The sequence below is a fragment of the Gymnogyps californianus genome, unplaced genomic scaffold (assembly GCF_018139145.2).
Source record: "Gymnogyps californianus isolate 813 unplaced genomic scaffold, ASM1813914v2 HiC_scaffold_174, whole genome shotgun sequence".
NCBI lineage: Eukaryota > Metazoa > Chordata > Aves > Accipitriformes > Cathartidae > Gymnogyps > Gymnogyps californianus.
In genome coordinates, this window is record NW_026114055.1 from 43,876 (window position 1) to 58,512 (window position 14,637).

Genomic DNA, 14,637 nt, shown 5'->3' on the forward strand with positions numbered 1-14,637 from the left:
AGTCCTTCTTCAGATTTTACAGAATTCAATTTCCCTCACCCAATTTTAGCATTTTCTAAGAAAAGTAAATTCTCTTCCAAGAAATTGTACTGGCTCCTGCTGTATTTTTCTACCATGATGATAAACTTTGACAAAACAATTTTTGTTTTCACCTCCATATTACCACATTCTTAGAGGGGGAGGGGATGTCAACAAATCAAAATAAGTGTATAGCCTCTACCCAATATACTCATACATTCATATCACAATCAATATTTACATTTCTGTCGTAAATGAATACAAGAATCTGAAAAAATATGTAAGTTTATGTTGGTTAGTAAGGCTGAGAGGCAAAAAGGATGCAGTATGTATAGAAATTTAGCAGCATTAAAAAATACAAACTGAAGAAAAAAATGGTTACGTAACATTTCAAGAAAGACTGGCAGTGTTTAAAAACAAACTGAAGATTAAACTTTGAGCCTTTCTCCTTTACCTAAAAGTTATATTTAATGGCTTTACCACTATATTTGCAACCATCTTTTTATGCAAACATCTTCATCTTTCTCTTATGGAAAATTCCTAACTACAGGATTTGCAAAGACAGAACAAAGCAAGAGGCAGAAGAATAAAACATTAAAGACTAACAGATTGTTTTAATTTTTTTTATCTCATCAAATGGATCTTCAGCATTCTTATCTTATAATAAACTTATTCAGAATAATAGAAATACTTAAAAAGAAATCTAAAGAATATTTTTTATTCAAAGCGTGTGCTGCTTCTTTCCCCCTTCACCTGCTCCTAAATTATTATATCGGGTACACAAATTGTAGAAAATTATTTTAAAATGTCAAACCCAGACTACTTAAGAATTATTTGATTATTATTTTTACATTTACATTAGGACCTGCAGAACAGGCAAATATGTTAAGCTGTGTTAACACAATACAGAACCTAGAAAAGAAATGAACTCTACAAGATGTCATGACACTTAACCTGACAAAATATAGTGACAGAAGATGTAGTTTACAAGCAACTAAAATGGAAAGATTAAAAGCAAAAAGTAGCAATAAATTAAAGCAAACATTTAGAGGCAGGCTAAGTATGCAGAACAAGCAAGCGATTAGCTTTCATGAAAGAAGAGACAACTTACATGGCTGTTGAGAAGAGAGCTTCTGTGAGTAGAAAGACCATCAGACTTTTGCAGTGTCTCAATCGCCATTTCAATCTGATAATAGATGCCATTAAAAAATGACTCAAGACAAGACAGTAAAAAAGGCTGATCAGAAAAATTCTGATTGCCTTAAGTTCAACAGAAGTATCTAGTTCAGTCATGGCTAAGGGATATTTTCTACTTAAAGGCCTCATCCTGAAGTCCCCATGAAGGCAAACCTCCCCAGTGAAGTCAGGGAGACATTTTGCTTGCATATATACTGCAGGATCCCATTTTCAAAGTCCAATTTACCTTCCTCCCTGCTCATGAAATAAGAGAAGTGGATTTACCAGTAAGCTACATTTCAAAGAGTAAAAATTGCTGAACAATCAATGTTTTCAATAAAAGAAAAAAAATCCCAGAATAAAATCCTAAGAAAGGCCTCAACGTTTCTTCCTCCAAGTATTTGAGAAAGACCTGTGCACACTCTGAATGTGAATTAGAAACAAAATTTCTCCTCTCTGCAACCATGGAGTAAAATCTCAATCATTCAGTAGGTTTTCTGCCATTAGTTTCATTGGACAGGATATCACCCCTACAGCCTGTCAGAGCATTCTTTGAATATCCAGAGCTCTCAAAGTAAACGAAAATTGGAGGTTTACACAGACAGCAAGATCCATCCTTAAAAAAAGAAAAAAAAAATCAGATGGGTTCAGAATAATACTTTTAAAAGAAAAAGTATTATATACCATTAATTATACAGTAATATTACTCATAATACAAATGTGTAAAGACAACCATACCCATTCCCATTCTTCCCCCCATATTAATACATCTTTTCATTAATTCTATAATGACAGCATTAAAAATAAAATTACAATCTAACTGTAGTTTAGCTGCAGAGCTAGAATAGCAAAAACATTGAAGGTGATAGAGACAATGGGATGTACAGTAAAAGAAGGCACATAATTAGCCACATTAAATGGAAAAAACACAAAAGCAATGGAAAACCATCTTTACATTTAAAACCACTTATTCCCCCTGTAGACAGTTTTTAAATAAGTCTTCGCTATCCTTCTTTAATTATTACAGTATTATCCAAAGAGTTTATGCTGGTAAATTACACTACTAAAATGAGTTCACTCAATATACAGCACAAAACTGGAAAATATTTCAGATTATATTTCAATTAGTGCATAAATACAATTTGCTTTCCCCTTTTTATGAGCTAATCAAATAGTATTTTTACTGTAGTAATTCTCAATGAAAAAGGAAGTCTTTCTTACAACTGTCTAATATTAGAAATATAAGCCTTTTTATAAAAGCATATAAGTATCTGATTAGTATGTAAGAAAATATACTTCAATATTACAAAAATAATGTTTAAATCCAGATTTTTTTCTTGCTTCAGTAGAAAATACTATTAGGTCAAACTATTCAATCTGACAGAAAAGGTCAAATTTAAAAGGATATAGTATGCTAAAAATTAAAAGGTTAAGATTTCATCATACTAAGATCAACTTACTATATACTGCAACCATAGACTCTCCCATCTTAACATGATATTATAACATGATACATAATTTGAATCATAATTCTGAATCTTACTCCACTGTTTGACAATACCTTGTCTACAGCAATACTACAGGACTGAAGTCCTGCCTCCTGCTGCTCATTCCAGCTACTACACTACCCTCTCACTTCATTGAGACAAGTTTTTGTGGCCTGTTCAAAGAATCAATCCTTTAAAATCGTAAATTAAGAAGTTTTTTATATATATATATATATAAAAAAAGAAACACTTCCCTGCTTTGGCAACAGCATAGCACTACAAACAGCTAAGGGAACAAGGCACTGGGGAATATCTGTGAATATAAGTCACCAATATTGCCACTGAAGACAATATAACCGTGACCACAGATCAATAGATTTTAAAACCAGAGATCTTAATGATTATTATGATCAACTTGTCTTATTTTTTGAATAATGTAGGTCAAGAAGTGTTCATTACCGCTAAAATTCACCATTAATAATTTCATCAACCATCTCATGAAGCATTACTGAACTAGAGCAGGTCTTTCAGAAAGACTTCTGATTTATATTTAAAGTGATAAGTATTCACCATATTCTAGTGTAACGTCTTCCAATAGTAATTATTTTCATTATTAAACATTTTGTACATTATTCCTTGTCTAAATTTTGATGAGTTGCATTTTGAGCTTTACCTGCTACTGAAATATCTCTTTACTATCAGAAAACTTACTAGCAGAAACAACCTGCATTGCCAGTTACTCTGCTTCCATTGCTGCAACCACCCCCACAGGGCATTTGCCACCATCCATGAGTCAGTATAGAGATAGAGTACTGGCCATTTTTCTCGTTCAGCCATGTCTAAAGCCAGCTGGATGGCTTTCACCTCTGCAAACTGACTCGATTCACCTTCTCCTTCTGCAGTTTCTGCACCTTGTCGCATAGGACTCCATACAGCCGCCTTCCACCTCCGATGCTTTCCTACAATGCGACAGGACCCATCAGTGAACAGGGCATATTGCCTCTCATTTTCTGGCGGTTTTTATTATACAGTGGGGCCTCTTCAGCACGCGTCACCTCCTCCTCTGGTGATATTCCAAAATCTTTGCCTTCTGGCCAGTCCGTGATCACTTCCAGAATTCCTGGGCGACTGGGGTTTCCTATTCAAGTTCGTTGTGTGATCAGTGCAACCCACTTACTCCATGTAGCATCAGTTGCATGATGTGTAGAAGGGACCTTCCCTTTGAACATCCAGCTCAGCCCTGGCAGTCGGGGTGCCAACAGGAGCTGTGTTTCAGTACCAACCACTTCTGAAGCAGCTCAAACTCCTTCATATGCTGCTAATATCTCCTTTTCAGTTGGAGTATAGTGGCCCTCAGATCCTCGATATCCCCGACTCCAAAACCCTAGAGGTCGACCTCGGGTCTCCCCTGGTGCTTTCTGCCAGAGACTCCAGGTAGGGCCATTCTCCCCGGCTGCGGTGTAGAGCACATTTTTAACATCTGGTCCTGCCCGGACTGGCCCAAGGGCTCCTGCATGAACTATCTCCCGTTTAATCTGTTCAAAGGCTTATTGTTGCTCAGGGCCCCATTTAAAATTGTTCCTCTTCCGGGTCACTTGATAGAGAGGGCTTACAATCAGACTGTAATTTGGAATATGCATTCTCCAAAAACCCACAACCCCTAAGAAAGCTTGCGTTTCCTGTTTACTAGTTGGTGGAGACATAGCTGCTATTTTGTTGATCACATCCATTGGGATCTGATGACGTCCATCTTGCCATTTTATTCCTAAAAACTGAATCTCCTGTGCGGGTCCCTTCACCTTACTCTGTTTTATGGCAAAACTAGCCTTCAGAAGGATTCGGACTATTTTCTCCCCTTTCTCAAAAACTTCTTCTGCTGTGTTGCCCCATACGATGATGTCATCGATGTATTGCAGGTGTTCTGGAGCTTCACCCTGTTCCAGTGCATTCTGGATTAGTCCATGGCAAATGGTGGGGCTGTGTTTCCACCCCTGGGGCAGTTGATTCCAGGTGTACTGGATGCCCCTCCAGTTCATATTGAAGTTCTAGCATGTCTGGCACGGCAGCACTCAGCGGTGGTGTGACTTCATTCAGGCCACGATAGTCTACTGTTAGTCTCCATTCTCCATTAGACTTTCGCACTGGCCAAATGGGGCTGTTAAAGGGTGAGCAAGTCCTGCTGATCACTCCTTGTCTCTCCAGTCAACGAATCAGCGTATGGATGGGAATCAGGGAGTCTCAGTTGGTGCGATATTGCCGCTGGTGCACCCTTGTGGTAGCGATTGGCACCTGTTGCTCTTCGACCCTCAGCAACCCCACAACAGAAGGGTCCTCAGAGAGACCGGGCAAGGTGGACAACTGTTCAATTCCCTCCATCTCCAAGGCAGCTATACCAAAGGCCTACCAGTACCCTTTTGGGTCCTTGAAATACCCTCTCCTGAGATAATCTATGCCAAGGATGCATGGGGCCTCTGGGCCAGTCACAATGGGGTGTTTTTGCCACTCATTCCCAGTTAGGCTCACTTCAGCCTCCAATACAGTTAGCTGTTGGGATCCCCCTGTCACTCCAGAAATACAAATGGGTTCTACCCCTTTATAGCTTGATGGCATTAGAGTACACTGTGCACCGGTGTCCACTAGAGCCTTATACTCCTGTGGGTCTGATGTGCCAGGCCATCGGATCCACACAGTCCAATAAACCCGGTTGTCCCTCTCCTCCGCCTGGCTGGAGGCAGGGCCCCTCTAGTCCCGGTCAGAGTATTCGTTACTCACTTCTTGTAAATACAAATCAGAAGTCCATTCATTAAGATCAGGAGTCTGCCACACTGCTCACAGTGCTCACTGGAGGCTGAAGCAGCAATTTTCCTGGAAGAACCCTCATTTGTGATTGTTTTTCCTTGCAATTCACGTACCCGTGCATCTAGGACCGAGGTAGGTTTTCCATCCCACTTCATCATATCCTCTCCACGCTCACACAGGTAAAACCACAGGGTACCCCGTGGTGTATACCTTCTCTCTCCTCTCTCTTGCCCAGAGGAATATCTTCTCCTAATAGCTGAGATATTGGTCCGTGCAGGTGGGAAGCAGAACTTATCCTCAAATTGCTGGAACTCTTGGGACTGTTTCTTGGCTAGTATGTCTGGCAGTCTCTCCACAGCAGAGATGAGGGAGAAAGAAAGACTTTCTTCGTATCGCCGGAGTCGGCCAGCCAATTCATCCAGTGTTGGTCCCTCTTCATCTTTCCAGTCCATTACTGCCAATGATTTGGAATATGATGATGGTGTGCTCCATACAAACTTGCGCCACATGGATTGTGTGCAGTGGACTTCATCTGGATCTGTGGGTAACTGTGCATCGTCTGGGTCATAATAAAACATCTCCCGCATGGCTAATTCCCTCAGGTACTGGATACCCTTCTCCATGGTAGTCCACTTGCTTGGATGACATCCAACATCTTCCTTGAAGGGGTACTTTTCCCTCATGCCCGATAGAAGTCACCTCCAGAGGCTGAGTGCTTGTGTCTTTTTTCCAATTGCTTTGTCAATGCCCCCTTCCCTAGAAAGGGATCCTACCCTCTAATTCCAAGCTACCGGCCCCATTATCCCAGCATCGGAGCAGCCAGGTGATAATGTGCTCGCCTGGATGACGGCTGAAATCTTTTTGCATATCTTGCAGCTCAGTCAGGGATAGGGATCAAGTGATTGTTTCCGGTTCTGCCTCTTCCTCCTGTTCTCGTGATGACCCTGGTTCACCTTCATCCTTCGCTGAGCGAGCTGGGTTTTTTGAGTATTTCTTCTTCTGTACAGGGGCAGCTGATACCGGCATGGGTTGGTTCACTGGTTCAGCTGCAGTGCCTGTCACGGGGGTTGGAGTAACTGTAGTGCCTGTCGCCAGGGTTGGAGTGGCTGCAGTCCCTGTCACGGGGGTTGGAGTGGCTGCGGTGCCTGTCACCGGGGATGGAGTGGCTGCAGTGCCTGTCACTGGCGTCGCAGTGGCTGCAGTGCCTGTCGCCGGGGCTGGAGGGGCTGCAGTGCCTGTCATTTTGTTGTCAGATCCAGAGACCTTCACTTCCCCTTGAGGGTACTGAATAGTGTTGAACAGGGCTCGGTAGGCATGGGCCAGGCCCCAGCACATTGCAGTGATTTGTGTCTCCCTGGAGTTGTCGGGGTGACAGCATACTTTTGCCAAATGTTCTACTACTTTTTCAGGATTCTGCACTTGTTCAAGGGTGAAGTTCCAAAACACTGGAGGTGCCCACCGTCCTAGGCATTTACCCATGCTACCCCACACACCCTGCCACTCATAACTCTCCAGCCTTGGGGCAGATGTCTTGGTGGTACTCTTAAATAGTTGTTTAACCCTGAACAAGACCTGAACCACATTCAGGAACATGCTAGTTCCTAGCAATAGGACCATGTTAGTTTCAACATTCCAAGGATATTCAAAATTTTCAAAATTCTCAAACACTGCTGTAATTAGCCTGGAGGAGGAGGGGAAGGTGAAGGAAGGTGTCTCCCCCATAGATTGGCTCTCCGAGGAGAAAAGGTAAAGGGTGTAATTATTAACAGTTTCCGCTAGATAGCTCCCGAAGTACGGAGATAACGGCAATGCTGAGTACAAATACCGGATTAGTCCCACGACCAATAATCTTATCGTACCATAAACCAGTGTTACATAATACTGCAAAGCAAAAACCTTAATCCACCTCACCTTATGGGGGATAAGCAGCAGCACAGGGACTATATACGGCAAGTGAGGTGATACATAACACAACTCTAAGAACGAGCGCCACAACTCCTAGAGCCAATAAACCAACATTGTGACCAGCGACTACTAAACTAATACAATGAATGCTTATAACAATTTCATTTTAACACACACTGGTCAGATCTGTCATTATCTCAACCCTTTGGGCCCCATGTTGGGCGCCAAAAAGGACTGTCATGGTTTTAACCCCAGTCAGCAGCTAAGCACCACACAGCTGCTCCCTCACTCCCCGCCCCCCCGCTCCCAGTGGGATGGGGAGGAGAATCGGGAAAGAAGGTAAAACTTGTGGGTTGAGATAAGAACAGTTTAATAACTAAATTAAAATATAATACTAACAATAATAATAATGAAATATAATAATAATAATAATGAAAAGGAATATAACAAAAAAAAGAAGAGGGGAAAAAAAGGAGGAAAAAAACCCCACAGTGATGCACAATGCAATTGCTCACCACCCGCTGACTGATGCCAGAGCAGCAATCCGCACCTCCCGGCCAACTCCCCTCTGTTTATATAGTGGGCATGACGTTCCATTGTATGGAATACCCCTTTGGCTAGTTCAGGTCAGCTGCCCCAGCTATGCTCCCTCCCAGCTTCTTGCACACCTGCTTGCTGGCAGAGCACAGGAGACTGAAAAGTCCTTGGCTTAAGATAAGCGCTACTTAGCAACAACTAAAACATCAGAGTGTTATCAATATTATTCTCACACTAAATCCAAAACCCATCACTGTACCAGCTACTAAGAAGAGAGTTAACTCTGTCCCAGCCAAAACCAGGACACATGTAAATAAGAGGCTTAACTTCAAGGCAGATTTTCCAGACAGTGAATCATTTGTCTTGCTCATTTTGAAAACTTCCAGCTACTTCTGGGTTCTCTCTCATTCCAATGTATTTTATTTTTAAAAATCTCAAGCTTCCGGTAGGCTTGGGTCCTCAGGCTTTCAAAGTGTTCTATGTGAAACAGGCCCCTGCATGTGCAGGAAGTGCCAGCTACTTTAATGGCAAGTTATTCATGTGCAGAATATGTTCCTTCAAGCTTTTAAGTTCAAAGTTAGGGCCAGGAACTTAGACTTTGGTTCTGGAAAAAAATGAGCATGAACTTAAGTTCACCTTTATTCAGAGTAGCCTTTAAGCATATATCCCAAATTAAATAGGGATTATCCTGAATAGTGTTGTTGTTTTTTAAATTGTAGCCTTGACATTTTGGGAAAAATTATGAAAATAAATTTAACATTTTAAATTATGTTCTACACATATAGAGATGAATTAATTGCATTCCTTACATTTCTAAGGACAAGCAGTCAGAAGTTACAGGCATATTTACAACTGGAGTGCTAAATGACAAAAAAGAACAACACATCCATCTGTTTGAATGTGTGATCAGTCATATATTTCTTCTTTTTAAAAGACTAATTCAATATGAAAAGACATCATTTATTAAAATGTTTTGACTGATAACTGAAAAAAGTTATCATTCCCACAGCAACCCCAACTAAACATGTTAAACATATCTGCATTACTAATTACTAATGCATATAATTATCAGTGTACATATTAATATAAACATGGGGGGAATTACAGCATGATAATTATGGGAATTGTGATTTTAGACTTCTCCATCAGTTCACTCAGTTTGCCACCTAAAATGCTAATTTATTATCTGCCATAGTCATTAATGGTTAAGAAGGGTATAACTTTTCTGTGGATAATAAACTCAAAACTGTGATTATTATACATGTCAACTAAATCCTACAATGTTCAATCTTTATGCAATCTTATTAACTGTTCCTGTTAGTTTAAGTCTTATTGTCCATTAACATTTTATCAGATGAACATATACATTAAAATCTCAGATGCCTTTATAGTATATACATAGAACAACACTTAACAATCCCAAATTCACTTTGAAAAACTACCTTCCTAAAAGTCAATGGCAAAGAAATATTACATTCTTCATGATTCAAGTAATTGACACAAAATACTTAAGTTGTTCTGAGGAGGTCAGGACATAAGGAAAAAAAAATCCTCAGAAGTTTAAGCTCTGAGGTACTGAAATTAACATGGACATCCTCCAATTCATTATCTATATTTGTTTGCATTTCTAAACCCCTCTTCACTGACAGTAAAACAGGCTGCTTTTGGTGATATCTTAAAATTTAAGACATTTGCTACCTCATGTCCAAAAGAAGTCCATGTCTCTATCTACACAGGCACCTATTTTTAACTTTATCTGCTTCCTTTTATTTTTATCTGCTATCTCTTTAGCACCTTTTAACTTTATCTGCTTCAAAAATGTCGCCATTATAGGCTTTAAACCAAGTGAAATACTAAAGAAGTTTTCATCAAGTGAAGAAATTCTTCATCATTGTGAAGAAATTACTAATTCATCAAATGTATATTAGAAAAATTAAATTCAGCACAGCTAATTAAGCCTTGGGTACTAGTGATAACTGTGTTTGCTGTTATAGCTTTTCCTTGTAACAATTGTTACTTTCTCATTGATAATCCTAAAACAAGGTCTATACACATCACTATAATAATCAAGTGCTATATGATAAATGGATGAGAACTCCAGAGTGCTTTCCACTTATATTTCAAAACAGTGCATTCATACGAATGCTACTGTCCTCTGAAGAGGTACTCATGCCAGAGGGTTGAATTGGGCAGACAAACTTACCTAGAAGCAAAGACTTGAAAATGCATCAGTGACTATATAAAGAGAACTCACAGGTCCAACTTTTACACCCAGAAGAATGTGAAAGTCCTCACAGACTAAGCAACTGTAGCAGAGCTTTTACTAGGTTATATCGAATTTTGCTCAAGAGAATGAAAAAGTAATTGAAAGACAGAAGAAAAAAAAAGCAACTGTTTTAAGATTTTGGGAAAAAAGAAGTTTTGTACATATTCACAAAAAGATCATAAAAAGATGTAAAATATGTCTAATATTTTATATATGCCAACTTTAAAAGAACTCAGAAAAGCTTTAGAAGTGTTTGTATTGAACTAGATGCACAAACAGCAGGAGGTAGCTCATATTCAAAGGAGAACAAGAGAAAATAATGAATTACTGGAACAGTGCTGGCCACTTCAGTAAGAACACCAGTCATCTAATGAAAATATTGACTTTTATGGGAATCCATAGACAGAGTTAGACATAGTTGTGGTCTCTGCTACTGTATTACTTTTCATAACGTTTTATTTCTGTTTACCTTCCAAAACAAAATACTGTAACTAATATATTTATAATAATTAAGGAGGAGACAGACAAGTTCAAGAAAATAATGGCCTCCAAAATTCACACTTTTCCCAGCTGGAATGTTTAATTAGGCTGAGGACTTCTTTTCTGTCCCTAATCAGATAGGAAAGCTGGGAGAAATGAACGGGGGCCCTAATTATTTTGTTTGTTTTCTGATGTTGATGTGAGGGTATTTCAGATGCTATGAGCATCCATTACTTTTCATTATAAAATAAACACATCACAGTTATCTCCAGTAGTCTGCATGTGCATAGGGTATGCATATTGACTGATCAATATAAATCTTTCTTATGATCAGAAAACAACATATGGGGCCAACATATGGAGCAGAAGCATACATAACATCCATGACTTGGTAAAAATTCAAAATGTTTGGAGTTTATATCAGATGACTTCCTCCTCCCTAAGTTCTCAAATGACAATTCACTGTCCATTTTTATCTTCCTTGCTGGATGTTTCAAATGGCTGGTCAAATTATCAGTTCCACTCTTTCTCTTGGATCCAACCCCTTTTTATAAATCAAGCAGTAGTTTGTATACCTCACCTTTCTCATGCACTTGAGATACTAAACCACTGAGCTGCCCTGTAGTTGATCTGCCAGATATGGTACAGACTCAAAAATCTCCCCAAAACCTTGTCAAGCTTACTTAGGATTTCTAGAACAGGCACACTCCGCTGAACACCTAAAAAAGATATAGCAAGAGCCATACACTTCCACAAGAGTTAGTCCCATCAGGAAATCAGGACTGAGAAACAAAACAGAAAGTTCAGATAATCATTTTTAAAAATTCAGAAAAAAATATGACAAGACAGAGTTGGCAAGAGATGAACTGCCACTTTTAGAACAAACTGGCTATTTAATTAGACACACAGGAATTCACTCCTCTAGAAAAGTGCTAACACCATGCTACTGAGAATTGGACTGTTATGATAGCAGTCAGTGGCTAGTCATGTTTGACCTACTTTACACATTTTCACAGAAAAAAAGAAAAGGAACAGACAGAAATTCACCTCAGGGATTCAGAGGCATCTCAAATATCAAATTTTGAATACCTCATAAACAAAAAAGTTATTGTGTTCCTTTGGCCAATTTTTAATAATGAGAACAATACACTCAAATGTATTTTAATTCCAACAACATTTCAACTTGATCTCTGTTATATTTCTCTACTGAAAATTATTAAATCAATTGCATCAGAGTTTTCCATAAGAGTGTATCGGGTTTACGTGGCAAGGTTTTGGTAGATGTGGGGGGTGCAGGGATGGCTTCTGAGAGGAGACACCAGAAGCTGCCCCCATGTCAGACAGACCCAGTTCCAGCTGGCTCCAAGACAGACCCACCGCTAGCCAAAGCTGAGCCAATCAGCAACGTTGCTAGTGCCTCTGTGATAACATATTTAAGAAATGGTAAAAAACGCTGCACAACAGCAGTGTGCTGGATGCGGCTGAGATAGATAGAGTTAATTTTCTTCATAGTAGCTTGTATGGGACTATGTTTTGGATTTGTGCTGAAAACAGTGTTGATGATAACACAGGGATGTTTCAGCTATTGCTGAGCAGTGCTTACGCAGAGTCAAGGCCTTTTCTGCTTCTCACACCACCCCACCAGCGAGAAGGCTGGGGGTACACAAGAAGTTGGGAGGGGACACAGCCGGGACAGCTGACCCCAACTGACCAAAGGGATATTCCATACCATATGATGTCATGCTCAGCATATAAAGCTGGGGGAAGAAGAAGGAAGGGGGGGACGTTCAGAGTGATGGCGTTGGTCTTCCCAAGTAACCGTTACGTGTGATGGAGCCCTGCTTTCCTGGAGATGGCTGAACACCTGCCTGCCGATGGGAAGTAGTGAATGAATTCCTTGTTTTGCTTTGCTTGCATGCGCGGTTTTTGCTTTCCCTATTAAACTGTCTTTATCCCAACCCACGAGTTTTCTCACTGTTACCCTTCTGATTCTCTCCTCCATCCCACTGGGGGAGAGTGAGTGAGTGGCTGTGTGGTGCTTAGTTGCTGGCTGGGGTTAAACCACAACAGGCAGCTAGGAGAGATGAGTGAGAATATGTGAGAGGAACAACTCTGCAGACACTAAGGTCAGTAAAGAAAGAGGGGAGGAGTTGCTCCAGGCGCCAGAGCAGAGATTCCCCTGCAGCCCGCGGAGAAGACCATGGTGACGCAGGTTGTTCCCCTGCAGCCCATGGAGGTCCACAGTGGAGCAGATATCCACACTGCAGCCTGTGGAGGACCCCACACCGGCACAGGTGGATGTGCCCTGAAGGAAGCTGCAGCCTGTGGAGAGGACCCCATGCTGGAGCAGGCTCCTGGCAGGAACTGTGGCCCATGGAGAGGAGCCCACGCTGGAGCAGGTTTGCTGGCAGGACCTGTGACCTTGTGGGGGACCCACGCTGGAGCAGTCTGTTCCTTAAGGACTGCACCCCATGGAAAAGACCCATGCTGGAGCAGTTCTTGAAGAAATGCAGCCCATGGGAAGGACCCACGTTGGAAAAGGTTGTGAAGGACTGTCTCCCATGGGTGAGATCCCATGCTGGAGCAGGGGAAGAACGTGATGAGGAAGAAGAGGCAGAGACAAAGCGTTATGAACCAACAGCAACCCCCATTCCCCATCCTCCTGCACCGCTCGGGGGAGGAGGTAGAAGAGTCAGGAGTGAAGTTGAGCCTGGGAAGAAGGGAGGGGTGCTAGGAAGGTGGTTTTAGATTTGTTCTTATTTCTCATTATCCTACTCTGTTTAATTGGCAATAAATTACAATAATTTCCCCAAGTTGAGTCTGTTTTGCCTGTGAAATTGTGGTGGGTTGACCTTGGCTGGCCTCCAGGTACCCACCAAACTGCTCTAACACTCCCCCTCCTCAGCTAGACAGGGGGAGAAAAAAATATGACGAAAAGCTCATGGGTCGAGATAAGGACAGGGAGATCACTCACCAATTACCGTCACGGGCAAAACAGACTGTTGAGGAGTGGGAGTGAGAGCAGCTTGGTGGGCACCTGGTGGCTAGGTCAACCCACCACAAAGAGTTATTTCAGAAACAATTTGTTTGTAATTAATACACTAAATATAACATGCTGATAGTTAATATAGGTATGTGATCTACTGAATAAATATATTAAGAGGCAAAACTAGAAACAAAACACTAGGTGCTACAGGACTTTTTAAATTTAATTTTTTTACACAATTTAATTTAAATTTTTTAACACAACAAAAGCTAATGGTTGAAAGCTAGAGAGAAATAAGCAACATAAGCAGATGAGGCCAGAATGTAAATGGTGCAAGCGTGACTGACCTTAGTCTCATGGGGATTTTCTGGACATACAGTGGGGGCTGTATGGGACTCACAGAGGCAGAGTAGGACATATATGTACTTCTATCTACTGTGCAACACTGAAACTTATCTCTCTTTCTGGAAGGGCTAGGGAGAAGCCATGATGCTTCACAGCTATGGAGCAGAAAGAAGCAGGAGGCAGAGTCTTGGGGGACAGAGGTTAATGAGAGTACAAGACCCCCAAATCCTCTAATCTTACCACCCCACTAGTTAATTCATAACTGACCAACATTTTTAGCAGTGGTAGTAATTGACCATTTGAATGACTGATTAAACAGATTATTCACCTTCTTGTGTTTGGAAACCAAGATTGAATGCCTTTTTTCACCAAACAAGTCACTGTGCTCAAAAGATTTGAATAAAAATGTCAGGCCTGTATGATTAAAAGGTCAGACTAGATGATTTAATATTCCAGTGTAACATAAAGATCCATGCATCTCTGATTTTTTTATCTGAAGCAGTTTGTTCATCTTAGGACGAATCCAGCTACATAAAAACTGTGCTGCCAATTACCAGAGGGGTGAGGGAATAGACAAGGAAAAAAATTCCTTTACCTGGAAAGAGATTGACTGTTTGAATAAATAAAATCTCATCTCA

The 14,637-nt window shown here is 40.7% G+C and overlaps 1 protein-coding gene across 1 annotated transcript in view; it reads right to left on the reverse strand.

Annotated features, from left to right (window-relative positions):
- LOC127028081 (transcription factor RFX3-like) overlaps positions 1–14,637 on the reverse strand; it is a gene marked incomplete at its 3' end in the record, with an annotated part of 75,999 nt that overhangs the window by 43,484 nt on the left and 17,878 nt on the right. Inside the window, exon 3 of the mRNA XM_050913902.1 lies at positions 1,130–1,204. Within this exon, the coding sequence (XP_050769859.1) occupies positions 1,130–1,204 (75 nt within the window). The remainder of the gene's footprint in view (positions 1–1,129; positions 1,205–14,637) is intronic.